Raw genomic sequence first — 20,245 nt, 5'->3', positions numbered from 1 at the left:
ATAGGTCATATAGCCGATAAAAAAGACGATAATGTGATAAATTACTAAAATCGTTTGATCTGTCAGACGCATTTAAATTTTTCACCTTAGTGTCATCGTAAGATCTGATGCATCTGCTATTCTTTCAGAGGAATGGTTTTGTTGTTATTGATAATCCTAATCTTGCCTTTACTCGACATTTTGGTCTGTCAGACGCGTTGCGATCTTTTCCCATCATGGTCGGTTAGTGACACAATGAGATATAATTTTTGCTATTACAAAATCTATTTCCTCCGTTAGAACTGGATCAAAATAACCGAAGGAAGTATTGCGATATTCAACGATGATGAGGACTAAAAACAGGAGTGGCGAAGAATAGGCAGGCAAAAATGGTTCACGTTCATTCCCCCAAAGGCATCGAACATATGTTCCCTTGTTTACATGAATTTTGAAACTCATGAAGATCTTTAACGTCAGGACTTATCCCCGAGGAGACTTCTCAGACGCCCAGTGTTCTCAACCAGTGTTCTCAAAGAGAACACCAGGAAGATTTTACATGCGTGGACTTGTCACATTCCTTGGCTAGCGAGGTGGTGCAATGCTAACCAAGTTCAGAAGTGTCTTGAAAAGGGCAAATCCATACATGTGCGTTGAAAAAGTCAGTTTTGTGGTTTCTGTCACAGCCTTTCTGCCTTGCCTTTCACCACCCTCGGAGAATTAGAAAGGGTACTCTATCTCCGGCTTCGGTTGGCCGGTACCCTCTAGCTAAGGTACAATTTGTTTGCAAACCACGACCGCCACGAGTCCAATCTCATTTAGCAGAGTCGCTTGGATTCTCTACTCCCGTGGTTCAGAATTATTTTTAAGGTGGAACTGATCGCCCACCCGGTGGTTTATACGAACCCCCTACTGATGCACCCGTTGCCAGAGGGGTGCGGATTCAGTAACCCAGGAAGCTTTTGCCAAAACAGTGAGGGAAGAGGAAGGATAAGGAAGGTAAGGGGGAAATTTTGCCTCCATCATTGGTTACCCCAAGGCACCGGGGCTGATGGTAGGGCTTGGCTTGGCCCACAGGGAAGGTGACCCTAAGGGATGCGGGCATCGGACAGTTTATTCCCGCATACTCGGTCATCCTAAAAAGGACTCTGAAGATCTTTAACGACCGCACTTGGCCTATTCAGCCTTGTCGGACGTTTTGATTCTCAAGATGAGAGCTGACGCACCTCCGCATCCGACAGAATAGTGTTACTGCCTCAGCATTGGTGTAGAGGTAGCTCATCCCCGAAGGGCCAAGACAACCTCGCTCCTCGCTTGTCCATTCCAAGTGGCCGGGTTTGCATTGAGCATCAAACCATATGCCGCGCGCGGGTTTTATGCTACCTAAGCTGAAATACCCGATCTCCCGCGCGCTTCCTAGATAGAGGCGACTCTATCTTCCAGAGTAGTGGGGCTTCACCAGCGTCGAAACTTCCGGATCCGCTCCGGCCGCGGTTTCGTTTAAGTGGAATTTCTAACCACCCCCTAGAGGAGCACCGCCTACGGTAAAAACCTCCTGTCGAGCTCAGCCTACACCTGCCATGCGCATTCGAGGGACGCCATAGGCTCAGCCTAGGTGGTCAAATCCTTCGCTTCCCCAAGGTACCTCGCCGGTCATACGCACAACAATGCAAAGCATACTCGAATAAGAGAAACCGATTCACTACCCGTTCCCATCCGCTACTACTCACGCATTAGAGGGATTATCCAGCATAATCATTGCGTCCTCAACGCCTATACGCTACCGTCCGATCCGCCGTATCCCGTATAAGCAGGGAGAGGCGAAGAAACGCTTGTACCCTAACTCAACAAGTAAAAATGTCGAAATACTTCTGAACCAAAACAATTAGGATAGGCAGGCCAAAATAGTTCAAGTTCATTACCCTGCAGGCATCAAGAAGAAATCTAATAATTTGTCTGTAGATCTTCAGCGAAAAGGACGGATACATGAAGGGAGGTAATATATGTATAATAGTTTCATTGTCGGCCAGCCATCGTCCCGAAGAAAATTTTCCTGGTAATTGTACCCGTAGGCCATATTCGTTTCTCCATTTTGGCAAATCAGATATAATAAACGGACCATTATTTTAATTGATCAACTGCAAATAATGATTAAATAAGTATTTACCTATTGCAAAGCTGAGCTGCGCTTTCCCAGGAGTGCTTTATACTGAAGAACTTGTAGCAGTGCAATCCTTTGAGTTCCCATCCTAGAAAAAACAAAACAAAAAACAACAATCAGAATTGCTCTTTTATGTCATCAATACAGCAAACAATACAATTTCGTAATTCGCCTAGTAGATTTTATAATACATGAGTATAAAGCAGTGTCGAAAAAAAAATCTATTATGCCGATTTATGCCCAGCGGGCGTATTTACATGACGACATGCCATTGTTGTGGCACTGAGTAGGAGAAAATCTATTATAATAAAAACCCGGCATGTCATTACACAATTATTCACATATAAACTAAAGGTAAACAATTTTTGTTGAAGCAATATTAAGTTGTTTTTTTTGTATCATGAAGTGAAGTGATAATTTGTCATGTAAGCCCAAATTAAAAAAAAAAGTTTACTGCGGTATAACTGGCTGGAAAATTGAATTATGTAAAGGTTATTTATGTCATACATTATAACACAAACGCACACAGATATATAATAATTAAATTTATCGGACGGGATTCCAGCCAAATAAACTTTCTTTTACCGGGGCATCTCATGAGTTATCACTGCGGCGCACGTTAACAATTGCACAGGTACATTTCGGCCCGGGCAGTCGTAAATTTCGTGTTATTGACTCTTGTATAGGATTTGACACGCACACGGGTAAATTGCCGGTTGTGGAAGCATTTTCAGACCGTCCCGCATAAACCGTCGGACAATTATGTGAGCTTAATGAGGGTGGGGTAGGTGTTCTGCCATGTTCTTTTGCCAAAGCTTACTTATTTATTGCCTTCTCAAACGACACGTTGTTTGTTTTTTTCTACGTAGATTTTAAGTTTTATTGGATTGTACTTTTTTTACCTTAACAAGTGATAAAACCTCAAAGATAAGTTAACTGTCTCTTTCCTTCTCTCGCTCTCTCTCTCTCTCTCTCTCTCTCTCTCTCCTCAATCTACCTGTATTTTCATCTTTCACCTGTCTTCTCTTTTACTTTTTCTTTGTTTTTCTCCTCTCCCTTATATTCTAAATGAATCCCTTTTATACTCTTTCTCACTGCCTCTGCCTTTTTGTCACTCGCCCCTCCTATTTCTTTCTTCCTCTTTCTTTCTTTTTCTCTCCCTTTCTCTCTCTCACCCTGTATTTTCATCTTTCCTCTGTCTTCTCTTTTATTATTCTCTCTCTCACTTTTCCCTTGTCTTTCTCCTCTTGCTTTATTCCCAATGAATCCCTTTTACCCTCTTTCTCACTCTCTCCTTTATCTACCTGTATTTTCATCTTTCGCCTGTGTTCTCTTTTATTATTCTCTCTTTCATTTTTTCTTTGTATTTCTTCTCTCTGATATATTCCCAATGAATCCCTTTTACACTCTTTCTCACTGCTCTGCCTTTTTGTCACTCTCTCTGACAACTGTCTGTCTTCTCTTTTACTATTCTCTTTCACTTTTTCTTTGTTTTTCTCTTCTTCCTTATATTCCAAAATAATCCCTTTTATACTCTTTCGCACTGCCTCAGCCTTTTTGTCACTCTCTCTTCCTATTTCTCTCTCTCTATCTTCCTATTTCTCTCTCTCTCCCCTCTATCTACCTGTATTTTCATCTTTCTCCTGTGTTCTCTTTTATTATTCTCACTTTCATTCTTTCTTTGTAGTTCTTGTCTGATATATTCTCAATGAATCCCTTTCCACTATTTCTCACTATCTCTGCCTTTTTGTCACTCTCTCTTCCTATTTCTCTCTCTCTCTCTCTCTCTCTCTCTCTATCTTCCTATTTCTCTCTCTCTCCCCTCTATCTACCTGTATTTTCATCTTTCTCCAGTGTTCTCTTTTATTATTCTCTCTTTCATTCTTTCTTTGTAGTTCTTGTCTGATATATTCTCAATGAATCCCTTTCCACTATTTCTCACTATCTCTGCCTTTTTGTCACTCTCTCTGACAAGTGTCTGTCTTCTCTTTTACTATTCTCTTTCACTTTTTCTTTGTTTTTCTCTTCTTCCTTATATTCCAAAATAATCCCTTTTACACTCTTTCGCACTGCCTCAGCCTTTTTGTCACTCTTTCTTCCTATTTCTCTCTCTCTCTATCTTCCTATCTCTCTCTCTCTCTCTCTCTCTCTCTCTCTCCCCCTCTATCTACCTGTATTTTCATCTTTCTCCTGTGTTCTCTTTTATTATTCTCTCTTTCATTCTTTCTTTGTATTTCTTCTCTCTGATATATTCTCAATGAATCCCTTTCCACTCTTTCTCACTATATCTGCCTTTTTGTCACTCTCTCTTCCTATTTCTCTCTCTCCCTCTCTCACTCTCTCTCTCTCTCTGTCTCTGTCTCTTCTGTCTACCTGTATTTTCACCTTTCACCTGTCTTCTCTTTTACTATTCTCTCTTTCACTTTTTCTTTGTTTTTCTCTTCTTCCTTATATTCCAAAAGAATCCCTTTTACACTCTTTCTCACTGCCTCTGCCTTTTTGTCACTCTCTCTTCCTATTTCTTTCTCTCTCTCTATCTACCTGTTTTCATCTTTCCTCTATCCTCCCTTTTATCATCCTGTCTTTCACTTTTTTCTCCTCATTCTTATATATTCAAAGAATCCTTTTTCCACATTCTCACGGCCTCTACCTTTCTCTCTCTCTTTCTTTATTTCTCTCTTTTTTCCTCCCTATCTTCCTATCTATTTACGTTGTTATTAAACTATTTTTCTCTTTTTTCTATTTATTTATTTTTCACTCTCATCTCCATTTATATTCGTGTTCTTACGTCCTGATAGGATTTTTTTAAGTAATTCTTTTATTTAATAATGTTAAGTATGGTCATAACTAATCGATATATTCTGGTTAGGGGATGTCATTGGCTAAAGGGGGGGGGTGTAAAGTCATATTTTTTGATCAGGCTTGATACCCCTTAATTATGTATTTTGTCCCGCCGGATTGGAAACAGTATGTCATTTTTTATCCAATAAAAAGCACCTCGAAAAGAAAAATGTTATGTAAATCTTTGAATCCAGAACTAACAGGTAAAGCGTAAAGATTGGATTTTATGGCAATAAGGAAAAAAAAATGTTTAAACATGACTAAATCTATTTTTCCCGCGCTGTTGAAAATGAAAATTCAATCGGGCAGAAATATACACAGAGGTGAGGCGTTTTTTGTTTTTTCTAAGTGGCCTCATGGCCTACCGCAAGGAGCAGAATGGTTATGATAATCTGAAAAGGACCGGGATGCAATTATGGGCAATAACCGGGCCGTTTGACGGGTACACAGAGAAATTGGAACCCATCGGTCAGGTCTGGAAACTAATTATCACAACGGGAATTTCGGCGCAGTGACCGCGTAGAACATTTTCGGCCTTCTTTTATTGACTGGAAGTGAATCGTTCCCTTTTTTTATTATTAACTGGTTCACACATGAATTGTAATTACGTTGAAGTCCAGAATAAAAATTGTTGTTTGTTATATTTAATTAATAATTTATTAGACAGGAAATTCGAATTTCACAATCTCTTCTTTCTTACAGCGATATGCTGAAAATCGTTCTTTCCGAACTAAAATTGAACTCGAATCACCATAATCAATTAAAATAGGATATTAATCTAGACTAATTTCCCATAATCTACAATTAATTGAAAAACCTCCTGACAGATATTGGGTGTCTAAAATCCCAATTAAGGCAGGAAAATACAGATTAATTAATATTCAGTCAGAAGAGGAAGCTGATTATAACTACCTTACTGCGATGTTATTTTAAAATATGTTTGCACTAGTGTGTGAACCAAAGCAAACTTTAGTTTCACGGTCAATGAGTGTTGTAGAGGATGAACGATGGGTAGATAGAAAAAATAGTGTATGCAGGGATGAAGAGAAAGAGAAAAANGAGAGATAGACTGGAATATATTTAGAGCGAAAATAAGAAAGAGATGGAAAGTGGAGTGAAAGATGGAACAAAAGTGATAGAAAGACAAATGTTAATGATAGAAAATGCAAGAGAAAAAGAAAGTGAGAAAAAATATATAGATAGGTACAATAGATAGAGAGAGATATAATGGTGGGGAGAAAACGAAAGAAAATGGGAAAAAGGAAAAAACAAATATGTACGTGTCAGTGAGTGAAAACAGAGAAGAGATCAAATAAGAATGAGAGCGATAGGGCAAGAGACAAAGTAAGAAAAACAGAAAGAAAGGATGAGTGTCGGAAAGAGAAAAAATGAGAGAGAAATTGATAGGGCGAAGGAAAAAGAAGGTAGGACAAAAAGGAATGTTAAGGTGAGGGACGAAATAAAGAAAGTAAATTTGAGACCAATAATGAAAATGAGGAATAAAGTAAGAACGAGAGAAAACAACGCATGTGGGAGAAAGAGAGAGATACGGTGAGAGACAGAGCAGCGAAGACAAACAGAAAGAGATTGTACATAAAAGAGAAAAAAAGAGATAAAATAGAAAGTGATAGTTAAGAGATAAAAAGAAAAATAAGGTGAGAAAAAGAAAAAGATATGGAGAGAGATAGAGCAAAAAGTGAAAAAGCGATTGTGTTATGACAGAATAAAATAGAAAGAAAAATATTGTTAAAGAGTAGTTTAGTTTTTTGAATCGTTCCTATTATTTTTGGTCTGCCTATTCTCCTACTTTGGTAGATGAGCAGGGTGAGTCAAGACTTTCATTTTAAGCAAATTTTGCTTGGGTAAATTTTATTCTATTTATTTAGAAATCGTGAGATGCGGTCTGGTGTGATGTAGGTTTCAGAAAAACATTTTCTTTATCGTGCCAACGTTTCGATCTTTATTGAGANGCACGATAAAGAAAATGTTTTTCTGAAACCTACATCACACCAGACCGCATCTCACGATTTCTAAATAAATATCGATTAACTGTCACTAATCACCACACATTTTATTCTATTGTCGAAGAGGGTGAGAAGCCGAAACGCGTCTGACAGATCAAAACAAAAATTTTTAAAAGTTTTATTGTCTTATGTCGTTTTCTCACTTTTAACAAATTTTATTTTGTCGATGCGTGTCTTTTATTCAGAGAGGGTCTATTAGGCAATCAGAGAATAAATTTAACTAAATTCTTCTTTAGAAGTAAGGTCGGAAAATAAATACATAACATTAAGCTCAAAAAATAACAAATGTTTAGCATTTGATTTCATTTTTTGTCAGAATAGAAATCGCAAGTCAATACTTCGCAGTGGTCTTGCTTTCGGTTTTAATGAGAATCCGGGAAAAAGTAAAGCCGGTCACGACTAAGTCATACCCAGTGACTCACAATTCGAAAATCCGTGAACACAATCGACCAGTGGAGCTTTCACCTTTTCGTTCATTGCCAAAAAATTCTGACAAGACGTGAGCAGGTCCTGGACGTTTATAAAATCTTTATTTACTGGATTTCAATTTCACACATTAAAAAATATTTACTTCTCAGGCTTACTGGGAGTAAAATAAGTACTTACAAGTATACGTACTTATTTTTGTTGTTATTAGGATCACTTTTTTTTCTAATTTATAACAAACCAAAATTTAACTTGATCTGAAAAATTTGAGTTTGCATACAATTTCCCAGAAAGTAACTTCCAGACAAACAGAACCAGCGAACATGAAAAGTTCAATGTCTACCTTTTATCAAACTGCTGATGCCTTCAATTTTTGAAACTGCTCTATTAATATTTGATTCGTAAGATTGACATTATGATTAACTCTAGCGACCAAATAAAAAATGGTCATAAAGTTCAATTTCAATCCATTGAGGAAAGTTTGAAAAGAGGACCAGTGACCTCTTGACCATTCTTCTCCGTTTCCAATGTCGCTGGACCCAATTCACCTTTTCCTCGTTAAAAGAAAAGTTGGGTCGTTTTACCAGAGGTCGAACCAATCCCCATTACAAGGTGTCGCTTGATTTCTCTCAGATAGAAGTAGATAGATGGTGTTTCGAATTCGGCTAATTTCAACAAGGGCTGAAGCAATTTTTCTAAAGTGTATCGCAAAAGTATATTTCCTTTCAACCCGGTCACCAGGACCGGTGAAGATTGGCCAATCAGTTGAAAATATGTTGCAACTTAATGTTTATCCTTTCTACACGTGTGAGAAACCTTTTTTCCACTTTTTTGCTAAATTAAATCAGACCGAGGCCTGATTTCTTTCTAAGAGTGCACAATGCCTGAAAACTTTTTTTCGAGTCATTTTCCCATTAATTAATGCATTAATGCAATCCACTATTTTTTGTTGTTGAAAATCCGTGGATATTGCATAAAAATCTCGAACGTAGAAAGCAATGTGGAAGAAAAAGCTCTGAAACAATGGTAAAAACTGATAAAATTACTCATTTTTCTGAAAAAGCATTCAAAATTCTCTCTCTTTATCACCCTCTCTTTTTCTCTCTCCCTCCCATTCTTTCTAACATTCTCTCTCTCTTTCACTTTTTCCTTTCTCTCTCTCTCTTTCTCTATCTATCTAGTTCTCTCTCTATTTCTCTATCTATCTATTTCTTTCTCTTTCTCTTCCTTTCTTTCTCTATCTGTCTATCTATTTCTTACTCTCTCTCTCTCTCTCTCTCTCTCTCTCTCTCTTCCTCGCTATCTATATCTCTCTCCCTCCCTTTTATTTTTTCTAACATTCTCTCATTCTCTCTCTCTCTATCTATCTATTTTTTCTCTTTTTTCTATCCCTATTTCTCTATCTATCTGTTTATCTATACATTTCTCTCTCTCTCTCTCTCTCTCATTTCTGTCTCTTTTTTCTCTCTCTATTTCTCTATCTATCTGTCTATCTATACATTTGTCTCTCTCTCCCTCCCACTCTTTCTAAAATTCTCTCTATGTATCTATTTCTTTCTCTTTTTTTCTTTCTCTATTTCTCTATCTATCTGTCTATCTCTCTATCTCTCTCTCCCTCCCTCCCATTCTTTCTAACATTCTCTCTTTCTCTCTCTATCTATTTCTCTCTCTTTTTTTCTCTCTATTTCTCTATCTATCTGTCTCTCTTTCTCTCTATATCTTCTGCTTATATCTGTTCAGTTTTTCACCATTTCACTTTTCTTTTGTCTTTATCTATGTCAATAATCTCAATCTATTTCAGTATCTCTCTCTATCTATCTATTTTTCTCTCTCTCCACATCTGCATCTCTTTTTTTTTATTACCCACTAACTCACCTTCTTTTTCTCTTTTTTATTTTCCCTCTCAATCTATTTCAGTCAATAAAATACCAGGACTACTCTAGTCGAAATATAATTATAAACACCAACTTTGTAAAGATACGACTAAAAGGCATATTTTTGAAAATTAGTTTTGCCGTAGTTGTAATACTGTATTGGGTGGTCTGAGAGTTGATGAATTGTTGTGTCAGCAGTATGATCATTACTCTCCTGGGGCCTATTATTTCCTTGGCCTTTGTTAAACGTTTCGGTCTTCGTACATCGTCTACGGTGGCCTGTGGGTTGGTGTGGATCCCAGTTTCCTCTTTTACTGGTTTTTTCTTCACTTTTTTAATTTTGTGCAAATTCACCGACTTTTTTGTTGAGTTTTTTTTTTAACGGAAATATTCCAGGTTTTAAATGGACGAGTTGTCTCAAGCCATTCGGGAAAATTAAGGACAGATTGGATGCCAGAGGCATTTTTATCTGAAATAAACGTCTCCCCATGTCCAAAGTGCGGAATTGACAAATGCGCCGGCATCGTTTAAACAGGCGGATATCCAGGAACAGATGTGTATTTTAAAATATTTGACGGGCTAACGGTATCCGGAGAGCCATCCACTCCGAATGGACCCCCTTCCAGGGTATTCCGGACTTAAGTGATTATTAAAAAGTAAAGGAATTTTAACTTTATCATTGTTGAATAACGGTTTTTTTTAAATGATATAAAATAAAAAAAGCTTTAAACTAAAAGTAGAATTATTCTATTATATGGCCCTTTAACATAATATTAACTTTTCGCTCTAGAAATATGGTACTTATATGCCTGATTGTTTCAAAAGTCTACCTGTGAAGAAAATTTTCTACAAAATTGTTTAAAACCCACGTATTCGTGACAAAAACTTACTTCCGTCGAATTTTACCCGTAAAAACGAACGGGTTTAAAAATCAAGAACGGGAGTTGTACAAGGCTGGAAAAAGAGGATTGTTCTTTCCGTCACGGCCAACGCAAAAGGGAATTATTGCGGAATAAGCTTTAATACGGCATTTGAAGGTATTTTGGGCAACAGTGCTCAAGGCGAGAAGGTGCAACGACAGGCAGCAATGTAGCTGCTAATTTGAGCAACGCTGTTCCGTCGCTAAATAACCTCTCAATGATAAATTTTTATTTGAACATATTTTTAATCTCAATTTGTCTGTCTGCCTTCTCTCTCTCTTTGTTTTTTATTGCTCACAACTCACTTTCTTTCTATTTTGCATCTCTGTATTTAACATTATTTTTTTCTTCTTTTCATTTTTGTTCCCTCTTTTACTACCTCACTTACTTTTTCTCTTGGCTCATAGCCTCATTAGAAATAAAAAACGTAGTAAACAATAATTTTTATATCGTGGATCGAAGTCAAGTGGTAGAGCAACGGCGTTTTTAGCAGAAGGTCGTGGGTTCCAATCCCGCTCGTGACATTGACTTTTTTTATCTCAACCAATAACTTACATAAAGATTAATTAATTGAAAGAAGTTATTTGGTCAATCGGGCTACGAAATCTAATGGATTTAATATTTTTTATCTTAGTTTTTTCTTTTACACTATATTCCAGTCTTTCTGTCTCTCTGTTACTCATATTACTAACTTTCTTTCATTTTTGCTTTTCGGTCTTTAACACTATTTCTTTCTTCTTCTCTTTTTTTACCCGTCTGTCACTACATCACTTAATTTTTCTTTCTTTTTCTTATTTTGTCTCTCACTCTATTCCAGCCTTTCTCTCTCGATTTCTCTCTTTTCTCCTTGTAGCACTATTTCTTTCTTACTTTCAATTTTGTTTTTTTACACCACATATACTTTTCTCATGGATCTCTCTCACTCGTTCTTTTACTCACTTTCTTTCATTTTTGCATTTACTTTATTTAACATTGTTTATTTCTTCTTTTTTATTCCTTCTTTTTCATATCACATACTTTCTTTCTGTCTTTATTATTATCGCTCTGTATCTATTGCAGTCTCTCTCTCTCTCTCTCTCTCTCTCTCTCTCTCTCAGACACACACACACACACACACACACACACACAAACACTATGTATATATCTATGACTCTCTCTATTTATTACTTAGTTTATTTCTCTTGCATTTTTGTCTTAATCACTATTTATTTATTCCGTCTTTCACCATACAACTAACTTCCTTATCTTTTTCCCACATCCAAATAATTCTGCCCATCAATTCTCTATCTCACTCTCTCTCTCTCCCCTTTTTTTCTTTCTCTATCTATCTATCTAATTATCTATCTCTCACTCACTCACCCCTCCATCTCTGTGTCACTATTAACTTATCTTCATAATTATGTGTATCTTTCTTTCTATCTGATCAATTTATACGCTTTGTATTTCATTTATCTACTTATCCCATGCGTTTATATACATTCACCTTAGAAATAGACAGCATATTTCAAAAAATGAAAGAACCTGATTAACAATGAGAAAGTTCTGCGTCCTTCCATGATGAAATATAATGGATTTGTTTTATGCGTACAATTTATCCAAGGACAACTGTTTAAAGAAACAATCAATGATCTCACATAAGAAACTTTCCAAACGAAATTTTTAGAACTTTAGATTAAAGTCCGGCCTAAGAATCAGTCTCTAATCCAATCTCGCTTTCCCCATGATCGCCTCTGAACTGTATTGTTATACAAAATCTACTTCACCGTCACTATTCTCCTGAGAATCGGATCATCATCTTAACTTAAAGGAGACCGTTAGCTTAAGAATTGCGGTTTCTTCAGTTTCTGTCGCTCTGTCAAGTCGACTCAAAAAAAGGACAAGACGATGTCTCTCATATAGACGGAGAAAATAGAAAATATGTTGTAATTACAAGTTATAAGCAAGATCACTTGGTAATTACATCTAAAACTAATTTTCAAGCCTGACATTTAAACCAGACGGGAAAATTTTCCACTCATATTACGCTAGAGACCACCGGCTGAACATCAGGTTGACTTCCGCGTGAGATTAGATAACACGGTTTACATATTTTCTTCTTTTGAGCCTTTTGTTAGAGAATCAAGGAGAAAAAAACGATAACGAGCCCGATGTACCGGTAGACGACTTTCTCCGGGACTGCCCTGAGATGGGGGATCCGTTTCCCATCTAGGGAAATCACGGCACAATTCCAATAACACCTGCGCCCTCCCATAATTGAATTACCGTTGGATTTGTTTTTCCACTGTAGAAAGGGGTATTCGAAAAAAAAGAAAAGATTTCCTGGTCTAAAAGTTGATAAAATATGAGCATACTTGAGCAACTTTCCAATCTAGCGAGCCACTAATTATTTTCAGCATAGCATTACGGCTTGATCGATATGTTGAAACCCTAATGGAAAGTAAACGAGTAATGTTGATTGCAGAAATGATAGCAAATAATAATTATAAAATAATTTTTGATCTGTGCACGACCGTAGTCTATTATATTTTCAGGACTTTTCTTTCTGAAATTAAATCTGGAAGGGTGAACAGGCAGAAAGTTATTTCGTCGTTCTGGAGGCGGTGAGACGAGTCGAATCTGATTTTAACAGCGAGAAATGTCCAGGCCAGGGTTACCTTTTCACAAAACCGCCGACAAGTGGGACTCAACCTTCCAGAAACGGGAAGAACGTGGAATAAAACCTCCTCGTACACGACCGCAGGCGTTTAACAACACAGGAAATTGTAGAAGAAAGCGCCTTCTCCCGCCGAAAGTTACGCGGAAGGACCCTGAAAGTTCAAAGAGTGAAAGTAAAGGCCGGCAGTAAAAAGAAAAGAAAAAAAATAATTGAGGAGGAGGTGAGCACAAAGACAAAAGAAGCCGGCGGATGAGCGTTTTGCTCGCTGGGCCAGGAACAGCCGAAAAACGGGGTTAGCAGAAACATTTTTGAAGATTTTTGTTAAAATTTTGAGACTTGGTGAATCGATGACCCATTGAAAATCATTGGGTAAAAATTGACCACCATGGCTCATCTTTTGTTCGTGTCAATATTGAATCTGACTTGTTAAACCAAACGACATCTTCGATGGACTTTTTAATATTAAACTTTCTAAACGAAACGACCGACTGGATTCTATCTGTCCCAAGATTAACTACGAAAATATACAGTCTAACCAAATTTTGGTATATTTTCTTGATCTCTCAGTCATCTCAGTGAACTGTTCTCTTGGTTAAAATTGATCTTAATGCTTGACTTATACCGAAAATCTCAACCATTAGCTCAACGTGGTACAACGTTGAAAGTGTGTAATCAAAGGACGTGAATCTTTAATCTTAAGGAGAGAGATCCACCTATCCAATGCTGCAAAATAAGCTTTTTGACCTGTCAGATTATTACAGGAATTAACTGAGGAGAAGCTAATTGCCTAGGATTTTGTCGAACTGCAGATAAATATTTCTACGTATGAAGTGCCAAAGCTGGGCTTTTGAATAACACGTAACCTCTCAATTATAGGTAGACATTTATAACCTGGCCAACAGGTTTAACTGAATATGAATAACTGTTTCGAAATTAAACCAAGCAATAATATTTCTTTGGGAACAATCTCGCTTTGGCACGGGAAATGTTTATACTGAAGCAAGCAGAAAAGCATTTATACAGTAAATTCTAAGTGAAGCATACTTTAAAATTACACTGAAGGTGACCTGGATAACCTGGTAGCCACCCTACGCAATTGATTGTCGATATGACCACACTTTCTCAATGAACAGTGAAACATTTATTTCCACTTGCAAATAATCTGAAAATGATATTTTCGTGATCGACCATGGAAATGTTAATGCTGATGCTACAAAGATGATTGGTCATCAATTGGTGATGCTTGGCACTGGATAACCTAGTGGCTCAGGTGTAATCCTGTTCATTAACTTTTCTCGCAGATTGATATGAATTGTGTTGCCTTGCTTTGTTATGCTAAAGAGGAACATTTTCGCAATGCACATCAACATAGAAAAACATGCCAATAGTCAATAAGGGGAAACTAGACCTGACCTGACCATCAGTAATCATATGAAAGTGTCATTTTCGAGGTTTAACTTGATATTTTCCCGTTGACGTACTTGCTTTATTACAGGATGATCTGATTGATCAGGAGTAACTTGATTCGATTAATTTTTGACATGATATGATGTGATATCTGTTGTCTTGCTCTGACATTCTTCAGAGAAACATATTTTACAAGAGTACTTGTAGAATATGTAAACTTATAGGTTGACTATCAGAAATCAATTGAAAGTGAATGAATTCAAGGAAGGGAACTAAAAACCTCGTACTTTCTTAGTAACATGCTCGTGCTTTCGTACTGGGTGTGCTGGTTGCCCATTTCTAACCCAAATTCAATGGTATGTCTGATGTGAATTGTTGTCATTGAAGTGCTGCACTTAACTGACAGGAATTAACTCTGTGCGAATTATTGCTTAGATAATACACGAAACTGGGCATTTAAGTTGCCATTGGGAGATTTCATTTCCAAGTTTCCCCCGGCTTCGTTCCTAAAGCGTTGAAATCTCCAGAGTCAGGTTATCCAAGGAAGGAAACTTATTAAAAGAAACGCTCCACGGCTTTTTTGTTTTTAAATACGACAAACTAGGCCAGTCGTGGTAGGAGAGGACTATATTTGTCTCAGGTAGAAAACTGGCCTACAATGATCCAGGGGGGGAGGGGCGTGGGTAAATAAATACCGCGGCACTGAGCGCGCACGGTTGGGCTCCGCGGAGAAACTTTCATTTCGCTAAGAGCAAGGTTCATCCTATGACCTTTTTCAAAAGGACGGCGAGCTCACGATTTGATATTAGGCCCGACGTCACGTATTCGCCGAGTCTTGCCAAGTCCTGGGTTCGTTAAACCTTTAAAATGGACGTGTAGCTGACATGAAGTACAATGAAGGAAACGCATTTTGCAATTTAAGGAATGATTCCAATTCGACTTTGAAAAACAGTAAAAAAGATCCGAGAAGAAACCCTTGGTTGAAAAGTGAGTGGTTTTGAAGTCTATTGAATTAAAAGTGTGCCGGTGCGAAGAAGAAAAGGCATCTGACACACTTCAACTGGGTACACTTCCTTACTATTTCCTACTTAAGAATCCTTCTCTTCTCCCACTTCTACATCCTTTTATATAAAAAAATCCATTGTTTTCAATTTTCCCGTGAACAATTTAAATTAAAAAATCTAATTCTAATGTAACAGACACATCTGATTATTATTCTAGCATTCGTTTGGAACGAAACACCCTTCAAATGCTCTTTCTCTGAAAATTGTCAGCCATTTTTACAGTAATTCATATCAAGTTTGGTACAAAATAAAGAAATAAAAACGTCAAGAATTGGACAGATTCTGAGATGAAATCCGCCTTACAATTTTTTTCAATTTCTTCATCAGCAGCTGAAGATTTTAAAAAGAATAATCGAACGTCGTATGCCAATTGCCAGCAACTCGATAATAAACAGTCGTGGTTGAAAATAAACAAATTAAAAGTTAACAAAAGTATTTATAAAATTTATAAAACTTAGTAAAGAAGTCCATTATATTTAGTGGTCTGTTGACCAAATTACTTCTTTCAATTACTTACTCTTTTTGTGTATGGTTTTGGTTCAAATGTGAATTTTGGTTGAAATTTATTGATATCTCAAGAGGTAGAGCAGAGGCGTATTTAGCCGAAGGTCGTGGGGTCGAATTCCGCTCGTGGCGCTAGGTTTTTTCATTTCAACCAAAACCTTACATAAAAAGATTAATTAATTGAAATTAGTAAAGAAGTTCATTAGATTTCGTGGTCCGATTGACCAAATAATATCTTTCAATTAATAAATCGTTATGTAAGGTATTGGTTGAGATAAAAAATATCATTATAATTGAAAAATGACAAAAAGGAGGGAAAATTCGCAAGTTTGGGTTGAGATGGGAAGTTAGTGTCCGAGTGGTAGAGCAGCTGCAGCGGCGTATTCAGCCGAAGGTCGTGGGTTCGAATCCCGATCGTGACGCTGACTTTTTTACCTCAACCAATACCTTACATAAAGATTAGTAAAGAAGGTTGAATTTAGTACAACCACCCACTCATAAAACGGACAAACGTACGTAAAAAAGACATTTTTATTAACTGTGAGATAGGTTAACAATGACCTTACATTTTCAAATGACAAGAGTTGTGGGCTGGTTTTTTTTTATCTGGACACAGAAGACCCACACAAGCTTATAACCCGGAGGATAAGCAATTACCGGCTAGGATAATCGGAAAGGATCAAATTACAAGATCAAGGGCTAACCCGGAAAATGTATTAACCTACAATCTATAATTCTAAGTTTAACGTCTATTATCTTGATTTTTTGGTAATAATTCAATAACACAACTAGATATATTAAAGTTGAAAGGTGATAAAAGACCGGTAGAAAGAAAAGTTTTTATTTGGCACCCACCAGGATTGGGCATTTACAGTATTTATGCCATTTGAGTCATTAGGTCAGAATGTTAACAAATGCTCACTGTACAGTTTAATGTTTTTTGTTTGTTTTAACCAACAACCTGGTCAATCTGTTTACATTCTTTCCGGGTGAGAAGACTGGAGTAGGAGGAATTCCTGACACGCCTTCCACTATGGAAAGAATTAGTCCACAACGGTACCCGTGGGGGGAAGGTGCGCCCAAGGCTATCCGGATTTCAACAGACAATGTCACTTGATGCAAAGTCATCATCCGTTATTATATGTCTCAGCTATTGTTGGTCGGTGGTCCAGACTGGCCGCGATTGGACCCGGGCGCCATATCCTCACCAGGGTTGATTAACTTCAATTTAATCCTCATCAAATATGTTTTTTGTCTTCACATCTCATTTTTTTATTGAAAAAGTTACGTGCTTCCACGCTAATTGGTCTTTATTGCCGGTCAGATCGTTAAAAATCGATTTCGTACAGGTTTTTTCTATAATGGAACTTATATTACCTATAATATCATTAAAAATTAACTGTACCAGGCTCATATTATCACACACACACACACACACACACACACACACACACACACACACACACACACACACACACACACATATATATATATATATATATATATATAACAAAATTATACAAAACGAAAGTTATAATTTGACGAATTTAACATGTCTAAAACCCTTCAGCCAAGTAATTGTTTTAAAAAAACAAACCAAAGGAACACAATAAGCATACAGATTTTGATCTTCCACTGGAATATGATCTGCATATCTTAAAAGCTATAATTTTCAAAACCAACATTTTTTATTATAACGAGTATAACGACGGATTTGGAAGGATTGTTCGAGAAGCTCTTCCTTGTGAAGAGTACGTCTGAGCATTCATCGAGGGTCTGAGACGCAAGGAAGGGATCGTGATCATTCGTTTGAGAATAGGCCATACCCGATTGACTCACGGACACCTGCTTTTGGGGCAAACCCGGCGCAGGCGTCCAGGTTGTAGAGAAAAGTTGTGTGTTGCACTCGAGGAGTACCACACCTTGACAACTTACAGGGAGCCAGTAGGCATAGCACCCGACATAAATCCAGTTCCAGGACTCGAGAGTGGGTTGTTGGGCCTTCTGATCTGAATTTTAAGGAAAACGGTGGAGTTTCCCCATCTGTAAATGTAAATGAGCAGCTCCTACAGCGTGTTTGATATGTATTTGTTTATGAGAGGACCGATTTCACCGTAGGTAGCCTCAAAAAAATGTAAATTAAAAATAAAAATAACTAAAATAAACAGACAGCAAAACATAAAGAAAGAGAGAAGGAGAAAAGACAGAAACACAGCAAGACAGAGGAATCACCCCTTGTTGTGTGACACGGAAGAGGGAGAGAGAGAGAGAGAGAGAGAGAGAGAGAGAGAGAGAGAGAGAGAGAGAGANGAGTGAGAGAGAGAAACAGAGAGAGAGAGAGAGAGAGAGTGAGAGTGAGAGTGAGAGTGAGAGAGAGAGAGAGAAAGAGAGTGGGAGAGAGAGAGAGGATGAGAGAGGGGGAGAGAGAGAGAGAGTGTGAGTGAGGGACGGAGGAAGAGAGAAAGGAATAAGGAATAAGGTGTGCACGTTTTTCTTACGCTTAATTTTCAACATGTTCCACAAAACGAATTACATGCTTTTAAGCATAATATATACAACATCAACATGCGAGTATGTGTGTTTGTGTGCCCAATATACAAAAGAATGTCCGTTAGTAATTCTCGTTCTATCTGACACGGAAAATTCGATCTGCTCTCATTTTGTCACTCTTACTAGCTACCTTAGCTCTTACTAGCTCTTTAAGTAATACACACGTTTGTACAGGTAAATATCAGGAGGAAAAGAAATGGCAAAACAAAATTCAATTATCCACAAGCTTTTGGACATAGTAGGCATTAAATTTAATGATTGTATTTATTTGAAGGGAGCGTATATGTTGTAACATTTTACCAATCATCCCAATAGGTTTTGCAATGGGTGTACAGTTTTGTATGAGCTCCACAACTGACCACTAGTAAAAAAATGGCATTGGGCAAGAAATTGAATGTAACGTATCGACCGGGTTGGAGTCTGTTTCAAATGAATGTTGTTTTTCAACAACTGACCTTGTGCGTATGTAATTTAATTAATTCAAATAGTTTTCATTTCAACTTATGAATTATGCGCAAGAATCTTTATATGCGATTTTATCAATCTTTGGATTATATACATTTTTTATGCTTATTGCTTTGACCTGAAATAATCTTTTGAGGATACACCTTCTAAAAGATTGATATAATTGATTTTTAGCTCTGGTTTTTTTCTCGCTTTACCGTTACTCCAATACAATTGTGCAAAGGTGATTAATCCTACATTGGAAAATAGAATTAAAGCCAGGATAGAAAAGAAGTGCGCTGATCGTTTGAGAAGGGCACGAGGAGTCGAAGGATCTCCAGTATCAATGGCTCATGGAGAGAATGATTATTAGCCCGGATTTTTCTATCTGTTCGACACAATTTCTTTCTCCAGCATCCCGATTACCAAAAAGGGGCACAGCGTGGGCAGAACTGACCTTTGCCCATTGAGAAGTCAAGGATGCCGGTCCAAGGGTAGTGAACGTTGAATAATTGGATTTGTATCGTTCATTCTTCTCTCGTGAATCTTGCTATTTATTTACCCTGAGGGTTATCGCTTGAGATAAGTGGCTGTTGAAAATCTTTTTCTTTATTTTTAAATATTCCAGTTATGCCTTGCCATTCTGATTGGTCAATTTTGGCCAAGCGGTACATTTGAAAAAGCATCGTGCTTATAACATTTTCAATTTAATATTATACGATAACTGTGGTTAAAACTTTTTCTTCTAAACATTTTGGGTATCAAAAGAACACCTTTGTGTTAAAAAAAGAACTTTGTGAGATTTCTTCTTTGAGCAGACACAGAAAGAAAACTAAGTGTAACTGTCAGCACCCATTAGGTATGACTCAAACCACCCACACAGACACAAATGATAAAAGTGACTAGAAACTACCCATTGGCAGTTCTCTAATGAATCTACAATGGTGACTATTTAATAAAAAGACTTATGTCACTATCAATGGGTACGAGATCCCGCAGCTATTGCTTCTTCAATCTGCGATGAAGGTTTGACGAAATTAGTTTTTGGATTTGAGGATTTATGATGGTTGGGGGGGGGGTTATGAAAATATTTAGGTTTGTATTGGGTAGTTTCGTTTGACTAACGAATGACTAATGACAAATGGAGCGACAAGGCTTTTTTTAGGGTTACGGATTGATCAGTTTGAATGCTGCGGATTTTGAATTATTTTGCTGAACCTAACCAGTCGTATTCACTGAAATCAGTTTTTATTTGTGAGAGGATGTTGGAGTGTTTATCTTACTACTTCTTGGAGGGGGCTGTTACTAATGTAAACTTAAGGAGGGAGCTTTTTGCGGAGGGTGAAGGCTACATGGGTGGATTTTTCTAGGTTAAATTTAGTTTTTTCTTTTCACACC

The 20,245-nt window shown here is 37.3% G+C and overlaps 1 protein-coding gene across 1 annotated transcript in view; it reads right to left on the bottom strand.

Moving 5' to 3' along the window:
• The window catches only part of LOC106660774 (sushi, von Willebrand factor type A, EGF and pentraxin domain-containing protein 1), a 61,947-nt gene that overhangs the window by 15,398 nt on the left and 26,304 nt on the right, over positions 1-20,245 (bottom strand). The window contains exon 3 of the mRNA XM_014383686.2: positions 2,144-2,225. Within this exon, the coding sequence (XP_014239172.1) occupies positions 2,144-2,225 (82 nt within the window). The remainder of the gene's footprint in view (positions 1-2,143; positions 2,226-20,245) is intronic.

This window comes from Cimex lectularius, unplaced genomic scaffold (assembly GCF_000648675.2).
Source record: "Cimex lectularius strain Harlan isolate CLEC.00 unplaced genomic scaffold, Clec_2.1 scaffold269, whole genome shotgun sequence".
Classification (NCBI taxonomy): domain Eukaryota; kingdom Metazoa; phylum Arthropoda; class Insecta; order Hemiptera; family Cimicidae; genus Cimex; species Cimex lectularius.
Note: the sequence above shows the minus strand (reverse complement) of the source record. Positions and strands in the feature narration are given on the sequence as shown.